Source organism: Mesoplodon densirostris, chromosome 4 (genome assembly GCF_025265405.1).
Source record: "Mesoplodon densirostris isolate mMesDen1 chromosome 4, mMesDen1 primary haplotype, whole genome shotgun sequence".
Classification (NCBI taxonomy): Eukaryota; Metazoa; Chordata; class Mammalia; order Artiodactyla; family Ziphiidae; genus Mesoplodon; species Mesoplodon densirostris.
Window position 1 is genome coordinate 15,218,961 of NC_082664.1, and position 23,343 is coordinate 15,242,303.

Sequence of the window (23,343 nt, forward strand, 5' to 3'; positions counted from 1 at the left end):
AAGGTAAATTATTCCAAATTGGCATATTTACTTAGTGCCAAAATATTATAATACCAAATGATATTTCCAAATCATTTGTATTAATTTACACTCCAGTCATCAGTATGTGAGAGAGTCTGTTGACCTGTATCTTCTTCAAGACTTGGTATTGTCAGACTTCTTAATCTTTTCTAGGGGAGTGGGCATAATAACTCATCATGGGCCTGATTTGTATTCCCTGATTAATAATGATTCATCTGTCATATCTCTTCATGTTTGTTATATATCTGTGTATTGTCTATCTGTATATTGTAAGTATGTCTGTCGTTTTTACCCATTTTTTTTCTGCTGCATTTTCTGTTGATTTGAACCTGTTCTTTATATATGTTCTTGGGGCAAATATTTTGTCAGTTTACAAATGTCTTCTCCCAGTTTGTTGCTCATCTTTTCACTTTCTTCAGGTATCTTTTTTGAAATATAAATCAAATTTAATTTGAATTCATAAATTTTTTTGTAATAGAGTGATTGTGTCTTATTTAAGAAACCCCTTGTCTCAAGGTCAGAGAAATACTCGTATTTTCTTCATAATTTTTAAAGTTTTGCTCTTGTAAATTAAGTCCTTAATTCTTCTGGAGTTGATTTTTTAGTATGGCATAGTGTGTGTGGGAACCTAATTTCACTTTTTTTCCATATGGATAACCAATATTTTCAGCTCTTTTTATTGACTGCCCTCTTTTCTCTACAGCTCTGCCATTCTGCCTTTGTTTATGAATTTTCTATTCTGTTTCTTTGGTCACTTAACCTATCCCTGCACCAATGCCACATTGTCCTCATAAAATCTTAATATCTGTAGGGCTACTCTCCCTCTTTACTTCTCTTCTGCAGCAGTGTATTGGTTGTATCGAGTCTTTTGTTTTAAATTCCAGAACTGGCTTATTGAGAGGCAAAAACCCTGTTCACATTTTAATTAACATTGCATTGAGTCTGCAGATTTTCTGGAGAATTGACATCTTAATGATATTGCCTACCTATCCTTGATTATGGTATATTTTCCATTCAATTAAGTATTCTTTAAAGCCTTTCAGAAAATTTTTATAATTTTCTACACCATCACACTACCAGTATCATCATCATAATGATTACAGTTGTCACTTTCTAAAGCACTCTTAAGGGTTTCCTGTGTGCCAAGCCTCATTCTGTTACTTTGTATTCAGTCTTCCTAACAACCTTATGAGGTAATCCTAGTAATATGGGATATTTCACACAGGAAACTGAGGCACCTAGAGGTTAATTGACTTGCCCAAGATCCTACAACTAGTAAATGGCAGAGGCAGGTTTCTAAACCAAGGTGCCTGGGTATAGAGTTTGTGCTTTTAATCACTACTCTATATTGCAAATAGGTTTTTCTCTTTTTGTGTTGGATTTATTCCTATATATTTTATAGTTTTTTATTAAGATATAATTGACATATAATGTTGTGTAAGTATAAGTTGTACAACCTGTTGATTTGATACATTTATATCTTGCAATATGATCACTGCCTTAGTGTTAGCTAACACCTCTCTCAGGTAACATAATGATCATTTCTTTTTTGTGGTGAAAACAATTAAGATTTAATCTCTTAGCAATTTTGGAGTTTATAATATGGTATTTTATAGTTTTGTTGGTATTAAAATGGTAGCTTTTGAAAATTGTTTTTTAATTACTTACAGAAACAATTAAATAGAAATGTAATTTATTTTTGTATATCAATCTTATATCTAGTAACCTTGTTAAATTTATCTGTAGATTTTTAAAGGTGTTTCTAAGAAGATTATGATACCAGTAGAAAATAGTAACATCTTCTTTCTTCCTTTCCAATCCTATGCCTTTAATTTCTTTTTCTGGACTTAACTACACTGGCTAGTACTTCCAGTGTTGATAATATCTTGTTCCCAGACTCAGGGAGAAAGACTTCAACATTTTATCACTTACTTTCTATAGATGTTTTATAATTAGATCCTGTGTCAGATTAAAGAAGTTCCTCCCTAGTCTAGCACAAGAGTTTCTGTCAAGAATGGGCATTAAATTTTATTACATGCTTTTTCTCTATCGAGGAGATGATATTGGTTTTTTACTTTAATCTGTTAATGTGCTGAATGGCTTATATATATGTGTGTGTATATGTGTGTGTGTGTATATAAATGTAAACACAATTTGGTCATGCTTTTTTTTTATACATGGTTGGATTCAGTTTGCTAATATTTTACTTAAGATATTTGTGTGTCTGTCTGTGTGTACTATCAGTACAAGACCATGTTAAAACAAGTTCACAGGTTGAAATTTTTGTACCCACTCAAGGTTTGCTCAGATTCAGGGTACCAGTCTAAATGAGGGCAATCAATAGCAATAACCTTTCAGAGATAGCTTATCATTTTTTCTTTTATTTTTCATTTACTTCTTCCATCTTACCCTTTGGGTATCAGCTTAACATGGGAAAGTTATCCTATGAGATGATCCATGTTGGGCAAGCCCTGGATCTTGACTTCTGGCCTCTTCTCCCATGAAGCCACGAAACCAAAGCTCAAGTTCAGATATGGACCGACACTCCAAGGCAAAAGTGGCCTTGGGATGCTGAGTTTCCACTAACCTCTTTGGATTCAAGCTGCCTCAAGAATATAGCCTGTCCCCACTATCTTTGTAACTCAGTGCCTTTAAGATAGTTTTGTTTTAGTATCTTATTTACCATTTTTGTTTTTTTCAGTGGGGGAATTGGTCTGACTATCCAAAAATAGAAACTCACATGAATTATTAAAGACTTTTTCTATCAGGCTTTTCTTTCTAAATTCTCTTTTCCAGATATTGATTTTTTAGACAGAACATTAGATTTATTGGGCAGAACATTGGATTTATTAAGTTTTGGGGAAGACTAACCACTTACTTGTAAGAGATGATGAAAATATATAAAATTAGTGATGCATTCCTACAGTTTAGTGATTCTGGCATTTTAGTTATGCTGTATCTTCTATTGCTATTTGAAGGATGTACCCAAGTATTTCTGACCACTTACTGTTCTTGTCTTGAATGTCACTTAGAAAGGTATAACAGCTAAATATTTATTTTCATGTGACATAAAAGCATATTATCAGGAAATAGTGGTATAATTGAATGAACATGCCATTGAATCTCAACTTGTTTTTTTATCCATTATTTATGAAAAGAAACAATACAGTGTTTTCTATTTTCATCAAGATGTTATATCTAAAAGTCTCTTTTCTTGAACTTGACTTCCAGATTTATTTAAATGCATTTTTTACTATACTTATACCTAGTGTAAAGTAATTGCTAATAATAATCCATGTCTGAGTGTGTTGATGGGACCCCAGGACCACCACCAGCTTTTATGATTCGCTGGAAGGACTCAGCATGTAACTGTACTTTCAGCTATGATTTGTTACAGTGAAAGGATATGAAGCAAAATTAGCAAAGGGAAAGGCACACGGGGCTCAGTCTTGGGGAAACCAGGTGCAAGCTTCTGAGGGTCCGCTGTCAGTGAAGTCACACAGGATGTGCTTAATTCCTCCAACAAGTTTTGACATCATGTGTGAAATGTTGCCAACCAAGGAAGCTCATTAGAGACTCAGCACCCAGAATTTTTATTGTGGGATGATCACGTAGGCATTCCCTGCCTGGCATGTACCAAAATTCCAGACTCCCAGAAGGAAAGCAGGGGTTCAGCATAAACCATATTGTTGCACAAAGAGTTTTCAGCACAGTGATCCACTCTTACGACTTAATGTTGGTGGGAGGCCAGCCAAGGGCCATCCTTGTAAGCAGTATGGCCATCAGGACAGCTATGTTAACTCTTTTCTGCACATGGAGTCATGACTAAAGTTTTTAAACCATTTACTGTGTGTCAAACACTGTTCTTTCTTCATTTCATCCTCACAACGACCGTTTCTTAGATGAGGAACTGAGACACAGAGAGGTTAAGAAACTTGTCCAATGTTGCACAGCTAATAAGTAGAAAGTCAGGATTCAAACGCAGGCTTCAGAATCCATGATTTATCAAACACTTTATTGATTTTTTAAAATTATTTTCATTTTGTTCCACCTCATGGATAAGATGTTTTATACATTTCTGTACAGCTATGATTCAAAGAAATTGTCTCCATATGACCTCTTTTAATCTTCAGTGTTGTTTCATGGCTCTTAATTTTCAGATTTGGAAAATCATTCTAATTGTCATATGCAAAACTTTCCTGATCTCATAGGCTTTCCTCAGCCTTTCTGTTTCTAGATTAGAGGATCTGAATTCTTTTTGTTTTTCCATCTTCCTACAGAAGGCTTGTCTGGTTCTTGACCACTAATTTTAGTTCCACTGTTCTTTCTATACCTCCTTTTGGCATCTTCTGAGATGTAGCAATTAGAACTGCAAACAGGGAAGGTATCACTGCATCATGGTTTATGAACAAAGACAGGACAGCATTTTCTGTTTTATTTCCTTTCTTGTAATTCTCATTGTGTTAACCACATTGTCTACCTCAGTATATTAGACAATGACGTAGGTAATAGTCTTTAAATACCCCTAGATGGACATCTGGGATATTGCTGATAACTAATATAGCTGATAGAGCTTGCTTCTTTGTAAGTCTGCTTTAGATTATTTTTTTCTGATTGAAGTGAAGAGATCCACTGTTCACTATATCCATTCCCAAGAAAATACATTATAGCTTCAAGAAAAGTTTGAGTGTTAACACATGTGCTGAAATATGATACAGATGTTTAATGTCTTACTGTAATATTATTTTACTGTTCATAGTCACCTGCTTTTTTGATCCCTGCCTTAGCTTGCTTGCTTTATTCCATAACATCTGTTCCCAAGAGTATATTTACAGTCTGTTGTCTTTTCTAAATTGTCGGTACGTACGTTAGAAAAAGGTTGATTTTTACTGGTGTCATTCAGAAAGTACCTTGAGGATTCCTTGTTATTTTATTCTCAGTGTTATTTTATTTCAGTATAATACCAAAGTACTATTTTTACTGAAATACCAGATAAGTCAAGCTAGATGACTGAGGTGTGATACTTAAAGTGCCCCTGGATAGGAAACAAGGTATTTCTAGTTCTAACTGCTTTAAAAGAATTGTAAAACTTTTAAACTACTACCTGAGGATAAATGTCCTTGTATTTCTATAGGCTTGGTAAAGCTTACGTCTATTTTGTTATGCTTATGCGGTCCCATGCATCTGGTTGTTCAAGATTTGCTGCCTTCTATTCTGGGTCTTTGCACTATGGTTCCCTGTTTAAACATTGCATCATCAGAGAGGCCTATTGTATCCAAAGTGGCTTCACCTTATCCCTCCTTCCCCCCAACAATAAATCTCTACAACCCAGTTTTATATCATTTATGGCACTTAACCAATCTCTGAGACGATCTTTTTTCTTTGTTTCCTTACTGTCTGTTTCTTACACTTGACTATAAAGTTCCATGAGAGCAGTGATGCGTCTATTCTGTCTTGATTCCTCTGGATATTCAAGTTAGCACAGAGCACATGGCCATTCAATTCTTGTCGGATGAATCAATGAATTCATTTATTAAAGACTACAGAAAAGTAAGTTATTTATGTTAGATATAATATTCGATCTTTACCAATTCAAGTGCATCAGATTTTCTTTAAGTTTCTTAGAACTTGAGGAGGATGTCCAGACTGGCCTTGGATTTAGTTTCCTTTAATTAGCTAACTAAAAAGTTAATAACGTGTATATTTAATCTCTAGGCTTGATCAAGTTTTCTGATTCTTCAGACTCTGAAGATTTTGTATCTGTTATAAATCACGACATCTACAATAAACCAGAACTCCTGCCAAATTTTAGGATACCAAATACATACTTCATTTTTTGTGTGTGTCCATTGGAAATATTTTAAACACGGAACAGCGTAGATAGTAATATAATGTAACAGTTGCATTTCAGCTACTTAGCTTTCTTCAGTCTTAACATTTGCCATATTTATTTCAGATTTTTTAAGAAATAAACTATTACACAAAGAGTTGAAAACCCCTGTGCATCCTTCCCTGATTTCTTACCCTTTCTCTCTGGAGAGAACCATATGATCTATATTTTGGTATTTATCAATCTTGTGCATGTTTTAGTATGACTGCATAGATATTTATTCACAAACAATCCGTTATCTTGTTTTGCATGTTTTCAGATGTTTAGTACATGGTGTCATACTGTATGTAATCATGACCTTGATTTTTTTCACTCAACATTAAATTTTTGAGATTCATCATAATGATACATAGAGCTCTTGTAGCTCATTCATTGTCACTGCTACATAAAATCTCACTGAAAGGTAATTCTGCATTTTATTTATCCATTTTCTTGTGGATGGACATTTAAGTTGTTCAGTTATTCAGTAATTCAGTTAACTGTGCAGTAGGTTTTCTTGTATCTTTCCATCTGTACTCATGTGCAAGAATTTCTCTAGGACAGTATCTTACAATCTCTTTCATCTTATTGCATTCAGAGACAATGAGAGTATTTATAAAAGCACATTAGGTAAACAGACAAGTTGCTTTTAGCTCAAGGCAAACAGCCTGCCTGCCCAAGAGACTTTGGAGCTCAGTATCTCGCCACACCTGCAAACCATCTGTGGCAGAGTTTGGGGGAAGCTATCTTCTAGAGCAGGAGTCTTCGTATTTCTCTAAAAGGATTCTTTAAAACTATACATTTCCTTGTGCGTTTTTAGAATGATAGCTAAAACTTTTCAAAGTAAGTTTAATGGTTGCAAAGCATATAACTTCCAGTGTATTATAAACACTGACATTTAAAAATAAAGCTGTTATGTCACTCTTAAGTGTATCAGGTGGAACTTACATACCACAGTGATTTGACAGTCGTTATTTTTCTTTCAAAAATGTGTGAACAGGGCTTCCTTGGTGGCGCAGTGGTTGAGAGTCCGCCTGCCGATGCAGGGGATGCGGGTTCGTGCCCCGGTCTGGGAAGATCCCACATGCCGTGGAGCGGTTGGGCCTGTGAGCCATGGCCGCTGAGCCTGCGCGTCCAGAGCCTGTGCTCCGCAATGGGAGAGGCCACAACAGTGAGAGGCCCGCGTACCGCAAAAAAAAAAAAAAAAAAAAAAAAAAAAAATGTGAACAAGCATTTAAAATTATGTGAAAAAGTTCTTTACCAATTTAAAATTTTACATCCTTTCTTTTTGAACTCATATTTCAATTTTTCTTCCCCCACTAAGTTTCATCCTAATGTGATGTTTTTTTCATATTTTTGGCTTTCACTGACAATATTGTAAAGTCAGGTTTATTAAGGTATAGTTTACAGACTGTAGAATTGTCCATTAATAGTTGTATCATAGTCATGTGGGTTTTGACACATGTATACAGTTGTGTAACCAGCACCATAATCGACATATAAGATATTTCTTTCCCTTTCAGTTCCCTCCCTATACTCCCAGCCTCTGGCACTACTGATGACGATGATGATGATGATAATGATGATTTGCCCCTATGTTATTGCCTTTTCCAGAATGCCATGTAAATGGAATCATATAGTTTGTAATTTTTTGTCTCAAGCTTCTTTCCCTTTACATAATGCATATGAAATTCACCCATGCCATTGCACATATCAGGGGTTAATTCCTTTTAAATGCTGAGTCACATTCTGTTGTACAGATGTACCAGTTTATCTGTTCACCAGTTAATGGACACTGGGTTGTTTCCAGTTGGAGTGATTATGCATGACACTGCTATATAAACATTTGTGTTCAGGTTTTTGTTTGGATATTTATCCTCATTTCTTTTGAGTTAATAAGTGTGATTTCTGAGCCACATGGTAGGTGTATGTTTTAATTTTATAAAGAAACTGGGAAACTTTTTCTGAATCGACTTTACTGTTTTGCATTCCTGCTAGCAGAATATGAGACTGCCATTTGCTGTCCATTGTTACTAGCACTGGGTATTATTAATTTTTTGTTTTGTTTTTGTTTTTACCCATTTCTAATAGGTGTATAGTGGTATCTCATTGTGATTTTAATCTGTACTTCCCTAATGACTAATGACTTAAACAACTGTTTCTTGTTCTGTTCGCCATCCACACCTTTGTAATGAAGGGTATGTTAAAATCTTATGCTTACATGTTAATTTTTTTTTTTTTAACTACTGAGTTGTAAGAGATTTCTGTATATTCCAGATACAGGTCCCAGTCTGTGACTTTCATTTTCATTTTCTTAACATTTGCTTTCAAAGACAGAAGTTCTTTATTTTGATGAAGTCCAATTTATCAATTTTTTTATGATTCATGCTTTTTTTGGTTTTATCTTATTCTTTGCCTATGCAAGTGTGATGTTTAGTTTTATGTGTGACCCTGGCTAGGCTGTGGTATCCAGTTTTTCATCAGACACCAGTCTAGATGTTTCTGTGAAGATGTTTTTGAGATGTGATTAACGTTTAAATCAGTAGACTTTGAGTAAAGCAGAGGACCCTTCCTAATATGGGTGGGCCTCATCTAATCGGTTAAAGGCCATTAAAAAAAAAGAGAGACTGAGATTCCCTGAGGAGGAAGGAATTCTGCCTCTAGACTGACTTCAGACTTGAGAGACTGTAATATCAACTCTGTTATTTTGCCTTGGTCTATTTGTCTATCCTTGTGCCAATACCACACTCTCTTAATTATATGGCTTTATAATAAGTCTTGATATCTAGTAGCATAAGTCCTAGAGCTTTGTAATTTCTTTAAAATTATCTTGACTGTCCTTAACTCAGTGCATTTCCTTCTAAATTTTCAAGCTTACCTTCTTAGCCACTATGTTCTACTGCTCCATAAGTTTTATTAGCTTTCATTTTAATGAAGTAGTCAAGAGAACCAAGCCGATTGACTCCAAAGCCTATACTGTTAACAACTACACTAGCTGCCTCTCAATAAGCCATAGAGTTTATAGACAGACATAGCTGGCATGTTTTTTTGGGTTTTTTTTGGCAGTATGCGGGCCTCTCACTGCTGTGGCCTCTCCCGTTGCGGAGCACAGGCTCCAGACATGCAGGCTCAGCGGCCATGGCTCACAGGCCCAGCCGCTCCGCGGCATGCGGGATCTTCCCGGACCGGGGCACAAACCCGTGTCCCCTGCATCGGCAGGTGGACTCCCAACCACTGCACCACCAGGGAAGCCCCAACTGGCATGTTTTTATCATTTGTTTTAAGTGATTAACATTTTTTCCAGTTTATTATTTCGTTTCCACTGTTATTTTTCAACTTATTATAAACCACCTTCAAAAGAAAAAAAAATGGAAGCCAATTCTCAGTTTAGGATCGATTTGAAATATGGTAAGAACCTTTGACTATGAGGTCAATTAATTTGAGCCCTTTCATCTGACTGTGCAGTCCAGTATTCAAGAGAAAGGAGTCATACAAATAAATATTAAGAAGGGTATACTTGCAAAGTTTAGATTAAATAGAACTTGAAAAGTATTATTAGGCCAGATGTGAAAGAGGATATATTAATATTAACATGTGTACCCATACACATCTCTGACATTTCTGATAGAACAACTTTGTTCCAGAGAGTTTATCCATAATGAATCTTACTTAAACTTATTCTGTAACTCTGTAACATCCCTATGTTACAGTAGGCGAAGAATCATCACTTTTTTCTTTTTACAATTAGAAAAGCAAGACCTTATACGATTATGACCAGAGTAAGTCAAGCTGAATATCAGGTAATCCTGTGTCATAAACCCGTCCACACTCTACTTAGAAATCATTGTTTTCAAGAATAATAATAGGAACAAGAATCTATATGAGCCCAGCAGTACAAGTTAGGCTACAAGTTAGCTTGGTTTGGTAAAGGTAAAGTGTGCTCTTTGTGTTCTTTAAGAATGTTTATTCAGACATATATGTAAAAGAAAATTAAGGTATATGTAAGTAATTGATGTGCTTGGTTTTTTGTTTCTTGGTTTTCTGGGGGAACTTTTTGTTTTGGGCAGCTTCCCATAGCTAAATAAATTAAATGCATTGTAGCTCATTGAAAAATAGAACAAATTTAAGTTGGGTAAGTGAAGTGGTTTCATAGGCTTATACCACAGTCAGTATTATAATCACTACAGTAAGATGAGGAAGAGAGCAGACCAGGTGCTTTGGTCCTGAAAAAACCAACATCTGGAAGAGCAAAAGTCATAAAAGGAAAATAATAGGAAGTGACCTAAATTTCATAAGAGATGTCTTTCTAATGTCTTTAAATACAAAAGAAAGAAGTAAGGCAGAGTAGACTAAGAAGAAAAATAGTCATACGCTATGAGCCTGTCCACCAGAGCTTAACAAAAACAATGGAGAACAGAGAAACATGGGGCTAAATATTGAATACAATAGCTATTAAGTAGTGATCAAAGGACAGGAAGATGGGGGAACATGTTTTGACAGAAAGAAATGTCAAAAGAAAGCAGAAAGTACAGTTTAGGTCAATTCAAATGAGGTAAAGGAATAGAGGAAAATAATACCAAGTAGACAGTGTTCTAGAATAATGAATGTATATCCTAATGTTATGCACATTGCTTAACAGCAAGCAATTTTGTAAAAAATGAAAAAGGAGGTACAAAAAGCAATTAAAGGAAGAAAGAGACATATGCCTTGTAAAGTAATCAGGTACAAGGTGGAAATGAGAAAAGCCAAGATGAAAAGTGAATTTAGATCTTAAAGAAGGTTAAGATAAATATTCACATTTTTAGATTGTCTCTTAGGTCAGTTTTAAAAAACAGACACTGGGTTGTAATAATCATTAAATAAAATAACTGCCCAGAGTAGACCTACTGATTGCTCTAAAAAATGTTCTCCATACTCTTTGTATAAAACATTGAAAATAGATTTAGATATTCATATGGTTTAATATTTTAAGAAAGTATATTTTAATTCAGTATGATAAAAACAAATCTGTGAAAATGATTCTTTTAAAATATGATTTAGGAAGGCGTTTGGCAATGATTTCCATCTTTCATTTTCTTATTTTGGATATAGGTTGTTGCTTTGTACATATCTAACCTTATTGAAAATATGTAGACAGTAGGTAGCATCCAACATGTTTGTAAAGTTCAAAACTACCTTTATGTAAATAATAGCTTCTAAAGGCCAGAAGACGCATTTAAAAATAAGCAAATAAACGGATGCAGCCCGTACTCAGCAGTGAAAATAGAACCCATTTCCAGTATATGAATTTAGATTTGACCTTGTAAACACTGAAAGCATTACAACCCCCAAATAACACCACAGGTACCACAGGGTTCATCTGGTGAAAGCCTACTGTCTCAAGATATTCTTCAGAGTCTGTCCCACCTGCAAGCTAGAATTTTCCTCCTATCTTTTTTTTTTTGCGGTACGCGGGCCTCTCACTGCCGCGGCCTCTCCCGCTGCGGAGCCGAGGCTCCGGACGCGCAGGCCCAGCGGCCATGGCTCACGGGCCCAGCCGCTCCGCAGCATGTGGGATCTTCCCGGACCGGGGCACGAACCCGTGTCCCCTGCACCGGCAGGCGGACTCCCAACCACTGCGCCACCAGGGAAGGGAAGCCCCCTCCTATCTTTTGAAATAGAGTCTCAAGTCTTTTTCCTCTGACCCATGTAGTAAGTCATCAGCATTCCACAGTGTTGGAGAGAAGGCACAGACTTAATTACAAATGTAGAACCAATTGAACAGAAAATGGTAATAATCAGGCTCTTTTTATTCCTGAGGTTTGGGTCCTGAATGTTGTTACTCAGGGTATAGCGTAGCAGAGCTTTCTGTGAATTAGAGTTCTTCCTGCTCACTGTTTTGGGAGTGATCAACTAAAGTGCACAGTTGGGCTCTCAAAATAGTTACTCAGTGACTTAATATGTGAAGGGGTGCCTTTTGAGATACTCTTTTTTTGAGATAGTACTTAGAGTTTACCCATCGCTAAAGCTGAGTACTTTTATTTATTTATTTTTTAACATCTTTATTGGAGTATAATTGCTTTACAATGGTGTGTTAGTTTCTGCTTTGTAACAAAGTGAATCAGTTATACATATACATATGTTCCCATATCTCCTCCCTCTTGCGTCTCCCTCCCTCACTCCCACCCTCCCTATCCCACCCCTCTAGGTGGTCACAAAGCACCGAGCTGATCTCCCTGTGCTATGCGGCTGCTTCCCACTAGCTATTTTACGTTTGGTAGTGTATATATGTCCATGCCAATCTCTCACTTTGTCACATAAGCTGAGTACTTTTAATTAACGCAGCAGATCAAAACAACTGCCACACCCTTTCATAGAGTAAAATGCCATATCATGAAGTTTAAGACACCACTGATTCTAGAGCACCCTCATATCATCTACCACTAATGAAAAAAAATTCTGCCCATTAAAGTATGACAGTGCTAAGATACCAGTTATTGTAAGATGCACCACAATTTTAGAGATTCTAAATTGTGGGGAAAGGTGTCCTGATTATAAATGAAATAAGATAATGTGCACCTTAAACCCTTAACAAACATTTCATAGCCACCTGGTTCTGAATTGTTTTCAGATTTCCTGTGTTAAATGTTATCCCCATCCAGTTTGCTTTACTCTGCCTTTTAAAACCCTCTTCTTGGCCTCATTCCCCTATTTCCCTAGATGTAACCTTGATTTCAGTCAGAAAGAATTTGGGATCTACCCGGAGAGGTGGTCTCTAACCGACTCAGTTACACATCCCTCCCTGACCTATCCTAGTCTTGTGAGAGGATGTAGACATCAGGTGTGGATACTCACTGGGCTCATTTCTTGCCTTGTGAGCAGGACTGGGTGTCAGGGCATGAAGACCTAGCTCTAGGGCCATGATCTCTACATGGTACGGCCATGGTAGAGCTCTCATTCTGAATTTATTGGGCTCCTTCTAGGTGCCTGGAGCTGTGTGGGTGCTCTAGGTAACTTACTGCTGCAGTCAGGGAACTTGCAGTCTGGTGGGAGAGTAAATGCATAGCAAGGGAGTCGAATTCACCTAGCTTCAGCCATGACAGTTGTTGCCAGGGTATAAAGTTCCTCTTCACCTCCTTCTTGATCTCCTGTCCCCCTCTTATTTTTCCCCTGACCCAACTTACCCCTTCATGATATCAAGTGAATATAATCTACCTCACCTTGCAGAGAAGTCACTGAGGGATTCTCCACCAATGGGCTGCCTGCACCCATGACCATACTTTGACCAGCAAATTACTCTAATCCAAATCAGCCACCCCAAATGGGAGTTAGAACAACTCATTGTAAAGATGACGTTTGATTTCATCTTGAAGAAATAACATGTCAGAGAGGCAGGCCCAGCATCCTCTGACCTTAGGATGTGACCACCTGCTTAGTAGTACTATTCCCCCCACCCCTCCTCCTCCACCACTGCCAGTACCACCGCTACTGATGATGATGATGATGATGATGATGATGATGATGAGAAAACCCACCCTGAGCCCTGCATCACCTAAGCTCCAACTTAGCCAAGCTTCTTGCAAGAGTGATCTGTGCTTGCCACTTTCATTTACCCCCAGTCTCTTTACTTGTCAGCTCAGTGCAGCATGACTCTCACCTCTGACAGCTCTACTGAATAATTTTGCTGAGTTCACCAATAAGCTCCTAATTGTCAGATTCAATGGATAATCTTAAGTCTCTGACCTCTTTTCAACATTCAACCCTGATGACCGCTCCCTCTTTGAACACCCTTTTCCACTGATGTCTGTGACAATCGTCATTCCTGGGTCCGGTCCTACCGGCATCCCTTTCTATCTCCTTCACTGGATGCATCCTCCTTCCAATATTCTCCTTTACACCAGTATACTTTCTCTGAGAGATTTCGTTCACAGCCTCCACTTCCACGTGGAGGACTTGCAGTTCCCTGCCTTGATCTCAGTCCTGTTCTCTGAATTCCAGACCCATGTCTTCACATCCTACTGAACTCCACATGTTGTAAATGCTTGATGTTGTCTTTTACCTCAGAACTGCTGATCTTTCTCTTTTCTTGTATTACTTTTCTTGGTCCATGATATGGCCATCTACCCAGTTACGCATACCAGGATCCTCTAAATCAACTTCTTCCTTGACCACTTATACCAACTGGTCACCAGATTTTGGGTATTCTACCACCCAAGTCTGTCTCAGGTTTCTTCCTCCTCACCATCCTTGATCCAGGCTGTCATCGTCTGCCATAACAAATGCCACAGATGGGATGGCTTAAACAACAAACATTTATTGTCCCACAATTCTGGGGCTAGAAGCCTGAGGTCAAGGTGTCAGCAGGGTTGGTTTCTTCTGAGACCAGTGGCTGTCTCTTAAGACCCTGTCTCCAAATAGAATCACATTCTGAAGTACTAGGAGCTAGGACATCAGCATAGGAATTTTAGGGGGACGCAATTCAGCCCATAACACGTGCCCTTGTCGTCTCCTTACTAGCTAATTGTGTACCCTCCTGATCTGTTTCCCTACCTCCAGTGTCATCTGCATTCTAACGTGGCCTCCATTCCACCATCTAGAGATTATTCTGATTTCAAATATGAGCACATTACTCTCCTGGCTTAAAACTCTTCAGTGTCGGGCATCCCTGGTGGCGCCATGGTTGAGAGTCCGCCTGCCGATGCAGGGGACACCGGTTTGTGCCCCAGTCCGGGAAGATCCCACATGCCGCGGAGCGGCTGGGCCCGTGAGCCATGGCCACTGAGCCTGCGCGTCCGGAGCCTGTGCTTCGCAACGGGAGAGGCCACAACAATGAGAGGCCCGTGTACCGCAAAAAAAAAAAAAAAAAAAACTCTTCAGTGGCTCCGGGTTATATAGATTGTCCAGATTCCTTCAGGTGGCACATCCTCATTATCTGCTCCAGGCACCTTTCCACTCAGTGTGTGCGCCAGCCACTCTGAAATAGCTGAAGTTCCCTAAAGGTTTTGGACCTGCACCTCTGTGCCTTTGCACATGCGGCGTCCTGTATCTGGAATTTTCTTTTTCTTAACCCTACCTCCCTTTGTTTTACCAACTCTAATTCATTTCAGACTCCATGTAGGTAGCACATTCTGGAGGAAGTCTTACTTCAGAGTGACCAGGAGGAAATATGGCAAACAGCAAGAGTACAAGCTGAGGGAAACGTGTTAACATGTGAAAAAGCCTCTCGTTTATTTGAACTCAATGAAAAAGAATGTGTTAAATGTAAGCTAAGTTAGTTGTGATAGACTTTTCTCATCCTATGGAGCCCCTGAAACTTTCTTAAAGGACAGATGATAAAATGTTTATCTTCCTGGGCTTCCCTGGTGGCGCAGTGGTTAAGAATCCACCTGCCAATGCAGGGGACACGGGTTCGAACCCTGGTGTGGGAGGATCCCACATGCCGTAGAGCAACTAAGTCCGTGCGCCACAGCTACTGAGCCCGCGCGCCACAACTACTGAAGCCCACATGCCTAGAACCCGTGCTCTGCAACAAGAGTAGCCACCGCAATGAGAAGCCCGCACACCGCAATGAAGAGTAGCCCCAGCTCGAGAAAAACTAGAGAAAGCCTGTGCACAGCAACGAAGACCCAACACAGCCAAAAGTAAATAAATAAATTTAAAAATATAAAATAAAATAAAATGTACATCTTCCTTTTCATCATCTATTGATACTTAGTCAACAACTTAGGACCCAGCTCATCATCTTTCATCACTTCCTAACATCACCTTCCTAAGTTAGGAGCCCTGTCCACAGGCCTGTAGTGAAGCACACACGCTCAGCAGTCTCTGGTCTTCAGCCCTAGACACACAGTAACAAGGTGGCTTTCCTCCAGCTTTTCTGAAAAATGAGTACAAATTGCAAGAAATGCAGTACAAATTGTGAGCTGTCAGTACATTAGTAGTGACATTAGGAAATCTGATGGAGTCAGAAGGAAAAGGTGTAAATTGCAGGATAATATAAAGGGGAGGTCAGTCTGTTAGTAATGCAGGGAATGTGATGGACTTAAAGAAAAGGCATAAATTACAGGATAATATAAAGAAGAGGTCAGTACATCAGTAACATGAGGAAACTGGCAGATTTGGGAAGAAAAGGTGCAAATTGTAGGATAATGTAAAGTAGGGGCTTCACTGTAAAGACGAGCTTACATCATATCAAGGAAGCTTGCTGGCCATGCAGACCGTGGCTAGAACTTTCAGTATTCTTATAGTTCTGTCTCACAGCAGATCTTTATGTCTTTTAGAATTATTTATTAAATTCTAAGGTGATATTACAGAGGAAAATTACTGTTCTTAGTAGAGAAAAAAAAAAAAAACGGAGTCAGAAAGATTCCCTCAAAGCCTCTGAAGTCCTGAACCTGTAAAGCACATATTTGTCAGCTGTAATAAACAAGTATCTTTTGGGGGACCCTTTCCTGCACATTGTCACACATTCCTCCACGAGGCTCTGTAAATATGATTGTCACTTCTGGGCTCAAGATAGAATTTAAAACAATCATGCCATTAAAAACGTTTTAAATATAAATTTTAATTGAAGTATAACAGATAATGGTTGACTATGGGAACTCTATGGACTCTCTTGTTTCTACACATCTTATGAGTAAGGCACTGACTGCTTTTTGTTCCACAGTCTCTTTTCAAGGACATTTGTATAGTGAACATCCTTGGAAAATGGAGTTAGTGGCTCCTTCCAGAACAAAAGGCAGGCATGCTGGACTCCATAAGCTCAAGGTCCCTCTTCTGTGATGCAGCCCTCTGTGTGCACAGGCATCTATCTGAGCCCATCCACACTACCCCGTAGAATCTGGGGGACAGGAAACTGATGCAAATGTGTGATGCTCGTGCTGCTCTCTGTGCCATGAGTAATGAAGTCCTTTGTCTCTGAACCAATAGACCTGGATCTTCTGCCAGCATCCGTGAAACTGTGGCGAGCTACCTTGGTAGCTTGCAAGGAGGCTGAATTCTCCGGCCCTTCGCAGTTCTTAACAGTTTTATCAACAAGGATGGGATGCTGACAGTGACATGCCCCCCCTCATATTGGGTGGGTAGAAAGTTCTACCCATTTCAGACAGCAGCTGTGTAGACAGACACCTATTCTGAGAATGCAGGAAATTTTGTGACTGCTGTGGGCACAAACCGAGAGAATCCTTAGAACTTCTGTTGACTCTCTTGGGAGATGAGGGGCAGGGCACATAATGCCTATTAAGGAAGAATGGCAACAGCTGAGACATCCTAGGCTCTGTGGCGCCAACTTTAGATCCATTTGGAGATAAAGGTCTCCAAGTTTTTGCAGTGTTTAGCCAAAGTAAATAATACACACTTGAAGGTCCATCTTTGCAAAAAAATATTTTGAAGAGCAAGGGAATGATAAATTCAAAGTTTAAGAAAGCGATTACTTCTGCAGGCCAGGCACGGGGCTAAGATTGGGAAGGAGCGCACAGGTAGCTACACTAATATTGGAAATTTTCTAGTTCTTAAGTTGGGGTTGGGCTCACGGGTTTTGGTTTTATTATCAAGCTTCATAATGTAGCTATTTGTTAACATATATTCGTTCTTTTGTGTGTATCAACTATTACACAATAAATTTTTATGACCAGCTTAGGGAAATTTAGTTTATAATTAAAATTATTGGATTGCTATGAATGGCATAGCATCTGTTAGATTTCTATATGGATTTTGGTAGAGGATAATGTCTTCCCTTGAGAGCCCTACCACATGCAACAGGAAAATGGTACATCTCTATACCTTTGTGCGAGAAATACTGGAGAGGTTCAGTGGTTTGACCTTTCTTGGAGAGTGGATCCATCATGAAATTTTTGCAAATTAAGTGCTCTCATATTTGCCTAAGCTAGGACCAATGTAGAGTTATTTTTAGCTTGATGTCTAATTCTAGATACTGTTCTTTTTCATTATTCCTAAAAACAGACTGTAAACACTTTGTATGTTTATAGTACTAAGAGGGCATTACCCATGCATTTGGGAAATTTGGGGAAGTATTATATGTACTCTACCAACTTCTCTGTCCAAGGGGAATGGAGAAGTCTTATTTCCTTTCCTAAGTCTATCTTCTATCTAGTCGAGAGAGAGAGACACACAGAGAGAGAGAGAGAGAGAGAGAGAGAGAGAGAGAGAGAGAGAGCGCAAGAGAAAAGCAAGGGCCCTTCAAGCCTTTCTCAGGTGGCAAAACTCTGAAGAGAATTTTGTCCGTGTCCCCCAAGAATGACTGCAGCTGCTTGCTGACAACCCCACACAAGACCTCTGGGAGCTCTCCAACCCTTCTCTAGCTGACCTTGAGAGTTAAGACACTAGATTCTTTGTGAGGTCACCCTTAGGTTGTCATCATACTACCGCTAAATATTTTTATCACCTACTGGAGACTAAATGCTTTTCATACTTTGTTTCATTTACTCTTTTCAGCAGCCCCAGGGTGGCTGTTATCATCACCCCCATTTTGTTCATTGAAGCAGGGCTTAGAGAGAAGTGCAGTAACTTCGTGTTCCCCCAGCCAGAATGCAGTCTGTTTGTGGATTCTACAGCTCATGCTTTTAGCAGTGTGACAGCCTTGTCATCTCATCCATTAATTCTAACACTGTCATGTGAGCATACAGAATGTTTTTATCTGATGGATATCAGAATGCCAGAGGGTTGTGGCGATAGGAAGTTACATAGTAGGGACAAGTGGGCAAGCTCTGTGGCCTGCAGGCAGGAGGGAGACTACGTTGCCGAGATCCCGTTACCCCTCTTTTTTAGTGAATCTTATACTTTTTCTTCTTATCAAAACCCTGTCGTCGGTATCTGGGTGGTTGATATTTTTGGAAAAGCTGGAGGTAGCATTCCTAAAGTCTGAGGAGGAGGGACAAGCACCTTAGAGAGATTTTTATTTTGCTAAACATGGTGATAGTTCTCTCAGGTGAGGGAAGGAGACAGGGCATGCACACCTTTGTTTCTATGAGAAAGTAAGCTGGGTGCGAATCGTGTTTCAGTCTCTGGTATTCTGGTGAAAGCTGTGAATGCTGTTTTCCCCCTGATCTATAACTGGTCCCTAGGAGGGAAGTCAATTACTTGCCGTGAAGTGGGCTTCAAAGGCAAGGTTTGAAGTGTCTTTCTTTATCCTTAGCTTGCAGATTTATTTTTAGTCGGCTACTGAAAAAATAAACAAATACTTTAATCTGACTTACGGAGCACTTAGAACAAGGAACTGCAGCAGAAAGATAGCAGGAGGAGCCTGCCCCGGAGGGTGCCTCAGGCTGGCAGCACCTGGAAGGCCAGTGCTGGGTGTTTATGACTCAGGAAGAGAACCCCCAGCTGTAGTGTTTCCAGGAAAGAGTTTGACAGGAGTCAGTTCACTCCTCAGCTCTATGGGGTACTTTTATCTCGATATGTACTTATGCATGCCTTCTTTTGGTGGAGCTTGATGCCAAATCAAAATCTCCTTGTCGTAGGAATATCTCATATCGTAAACTTCCTGAGGACCACACAATCTCATGCGCAGTGACGGTTGAAATATAATGCATGATTCGAAACGCAGGCCACTCTCACAGACTACGTGCAGGTCTTGGAAGATGATCAAAAAGAAACCTTTCCTTTTGTTTAGTCCTTCTGAGTTTCTCCCCAGGGATCAGGCTCTTTGAGGCAGTGATCAGGTCGTACACTGTTGATCCATCAGTTAAATGGGTGTTTATTGCACACTTACTATGGGCTTAGTACACAGTTTTCCCTTTTGGAAGTGACAGAGTATAGTCCCCAACTAAGAACGGATTGGTTTCTAAAGTTTGGGAAAGTTGAATCTGGAGCTTGGAGTGTAGTGCCCCGACAATGTAGTAAACTGCTGCTTAGTTTCCCAGGCTAGCCCACCAGCATCTTTAATCCCTAGAGCAGGGGACCCCCGCCCTAATGCCTGTGGGCCTGTTAGTGTTAAAATGCCAAGAGAGGAGGAGGGGGAGCTCTTCCTCTGCCTTTCTGGGCTCCGGGCTCATCCTTTCTTTCGTGTCCTCCTCCCTCAGGGGTCCCCAGAGCCCCCTGATCGCAGTGCTCCAGGATCACCTGCTGCCCCCTCTCCCTTCCCCCACCCCATCCCAACTCTCATTTCCTCCGTGTAGCTGGTCTCAGTCGGCTCTCAGATTACACAGTGAGTTTTGTGTCTGATGCCCTGTGCTGTTGGCATTTGAACCTGGGAGTCTGAAGTTTACATAGGCTGAGTGTAGGGGGTGTGGTAGGTGGAATTCAAAAAAGGTGTGGGTCCTGTTTGTTTAGGACAGTTATGCATTATTTTTTTAACATCTTAATTGGAGTATAATTGCTTTACAGTGGTGTGTTAGTTTCTACTTTATAACAAAGTGAATCAGCTGTACATCTACATATATCCCCATATAATGATGCATTATTTAAAACTGTTATTAAAATTTTTTTAAACAGTGTTCCTCACTGATGTATTAGAATGACTTTATAAACTGGAGTTTGGCAGAGGGCAAGGACAAATAAGGGTTACTGGTTAGTGAAAGGTTTGATAACCTTTTGTTCTCTGTATATTTTATCTAAGTTTAAAGAGATTTCAAAATTGAGAATAAATGAATTTTCACTTTTTTAATGAGAATTGTTTTATTACCATTTTTACTTGTCTAAATAATACAAAGCTGTACTGAATTCTTCAGAAATCTTGCCAAATAAGGCAAAATATATAATATTAGAAGATTTTAACCCCAGGTCCTTTCTTCAAAATAGTAACCAACTAGATTTTGTTAATATTCACATAAGTATTAAAAATGAGCATATGCATCCTCATCAACAAGCATTTATCCTGTGCAGGGTGCTTCCTAGTTGCTGGGGATACAGAGAAATAGAAGGCATACTTCCTGTCCTCAGGAAACAGCATATGATCTATTTGGGGAAAAAAGGCGAAAACATGGAAAATAAATAGTAGCAGGTTATTCACTGTCTGGTTCCACCGGGTAAGATGAAATAAGCAGTTCAGAAGAGGGAGCAGTTGCTGGGGTGACGGGTGGTCCTGCAGAGGATGGGAGAGGCTCAGATACAGCAGGGAAGGGTAGGGCTCCCCAGGCCACCAGGTAACTTTGCTTTTGCAGTTGCCTTTTATTCCATTTTCCCTAAAATTATTATTGAGCATATTGTTTGATTCCAAGATTTTCTTTGTTGTATTACAGTTTCCTGTAGAATTGTTAGGATTTGGTTATATGGATCACTTCCAACCGTTTGTTATTTTCCAAAATTTCTGTAATGATTCCCTATTGTTCTTTTAGAATTGTTTTATAATGATATAATAATATAATTCTAAATTTCTTTTATAGTGATGAAGAAACTATTGCCAAAAGCAAGCTAGAAGATAAAAGTATCAACAGTTATATTTCTTGTGAAATAAATCTAGGAACCATTTCTTATCTGTAGGTGCTAAAGACTGTTCTACCTACACAGTCACTATTTTTCAGCATCTTAAAGTGTTCCAGACTGTTCCTCACTGCTGTCTTGGCTTGACACATTCACATATGAGAATTTCAGAAAACTGAATCTGACTGTGATCAAGTTGGCAGAGTTCTTCACTGCCTTTATTTGACATTGATTTGTCGGATTATTCTTTAATTAGTAAATTAGGAGTAAACATAAAATTTTCCATTTCAGTGTTACTTCTTCCCTTTTAGTTATTTCCTGTTCTTTGCTCTCCATTTCTTTCCACCGAGCCCGTGAGTGCCCCTCTTTGGCCTGTGAGTTCATTTTGGGTAGGAATCATTGAATCCCTGGAGCTTTGGACAGTGCTCAATAAATGTTCAGTGAATGAATGAAAACAACATTTCACATATGATTAGAAAGAAATAATAGAGAAGAGATTAGGTATAAATACATGTGTATGATTTTAATTTTCACATTTTTTTAAACTATCTTATTAAAGCAACTTCCTGCTAGTTTTACCTAGTCAGGAGCCAATCTTGATTTGAAGGAGGTAAGATTTATGAGCCTTGCAAAGAACTTTTTTTTTTTTTTTTTTTTAATATATATATTTTTTTATTTTACAAATTTAATCAGTTATACATATACATATGTTCCCATATCCCCTCCCTTTTGCGTCTCCCTCCCACCCTCCCTATCCCACCCCTCCAGGCGGTCACAAAGAACCGAGCTGATCTCCCTGTGCTATGCGGCTGCTTCCCACTAGCTATCTACCTTACATTTGGTAGTGTATATATGTCCATGCCGCTCTTTCACTTTGTCACAGCTTACCCTTCCCCCTCCCCATATCCTCAAGTCCATGCTCTAGTAGGTCTGTGTCTTTATTCCTGTCTTACCCCTATGTTCTTGATGGCATTTTTTTCTTAAATTCCATATATATGTGTCAGCATACAGTATTTGTCTTTCTCTTTCTGACTTACTTCACTCTGTATGACAGACTCTAGGTCCATCTACCTCATTACAAATAGCTCAATTTCATTTCTTTTTATGGCTGAGTAATATTCCATTGTATATATGTGCCACATCTTCTTTATCCATTCATCCGATGATGGACACTTAGGTTGTTTCCATCTCCGGGCTATTGTAAATAGGGCTGCTATGAACATTTTGGTACATGTCTCTTTTTGAATTATGGTTTTCTCAGGGTATATGCCCAGTAGTGGGATTGCTGGGTCATATGGTAGTTCTATTTGTAGTTTTTTAAGGAACCTCCATACTGTTCTCCATAGTGGCTGTACCAATTCACATTCCCACCAGCAGTGCAAGAGTGTTCCCTTTTTTCCACACCCTCTCCAGCATTTATTGTTTCTAGATTTTTTGATGATGGCCATTCTGACTGGTGTGAGATGATATCTCATTGTAGTTTTGATTTGCATTTCTCTAATGAGTAAAGATGTTGAGCATCCTTTCATGTGTTTGTTGGCTGTCTGTATATCTTCTGTGGAGAAATGTCTATTTAGGTCTTCTGCCCATTTTTGGATTGGGTTGTTTGTTTTTTTGCTATTGAGCTGCATGAGCTGCTTATAAATTTTGGAGATTAATCCTTTGTCAGTTGCTTCATTTGCAAATATTTTCTCCCATTCTGAGGGTTGTCTTTTGGTCTTGTTTATGGTTTCCTTTGCTGTGCAAAAGCTTTGAAGTTTCATTAGGTCCCATGTGTTTATTTTTGTCTTTATTTCCATTTCTCTAGGAGGTGGGTCAAAAAGGATATTGCTGTGATTTATGTCATAGAGTGTTCTGCCTATGTTTTCCTCTAGGAGTTTGATAGTGTCTGGCCTTACATTTAGGTCTTTAATCCATTTTGAGCTAATTTTTGTGTATGGTGTTAGGGAGTGATCTAATCTCATACTTTTACATGTCCCTGTCCAGTTTTCCCAGCACCACTTATTGAAGAGACTGTCCTTTCTCCACTGTACATTCCTGCCTCCTTTATCAAAGATAAGGTGACCATATGTCCGTGGGTTTATCTCTGGGCTTTC

General features: G+C 38.9%; 1 protein-coding gene across 6 annotated transcripts in view; it reads left to right on the top strand.

Annotated features, from left to right (window-relative positions):
• Nucleotides 1-23,343, top strand: part of EFCAB11 (EF-hand calcium binding domain 11) — a 162,097-nt gene that overhangs the window by 55,846 nt on the left and 82,908 nt on the right. Inside the window, exon 6 of one of the 6 annotated variants that reach the window (XM_060097950.1) lies at nt 19,348-19,432. The exons of the other annotated variants lie outside the window; for them this stretch is intronic. Coding sequence (XP_059953933.1) covers nt 19,348-19,414 — 67 coding nt within the window. The 3' untranslated portion in view covers nt 19,415-19,432. Of the gene's footprint in view, nt 1-19,347; nt 19,433-23,343 lie in introns of those variants that run through there. 6 annotated transcript variants of the gene reach the window in all.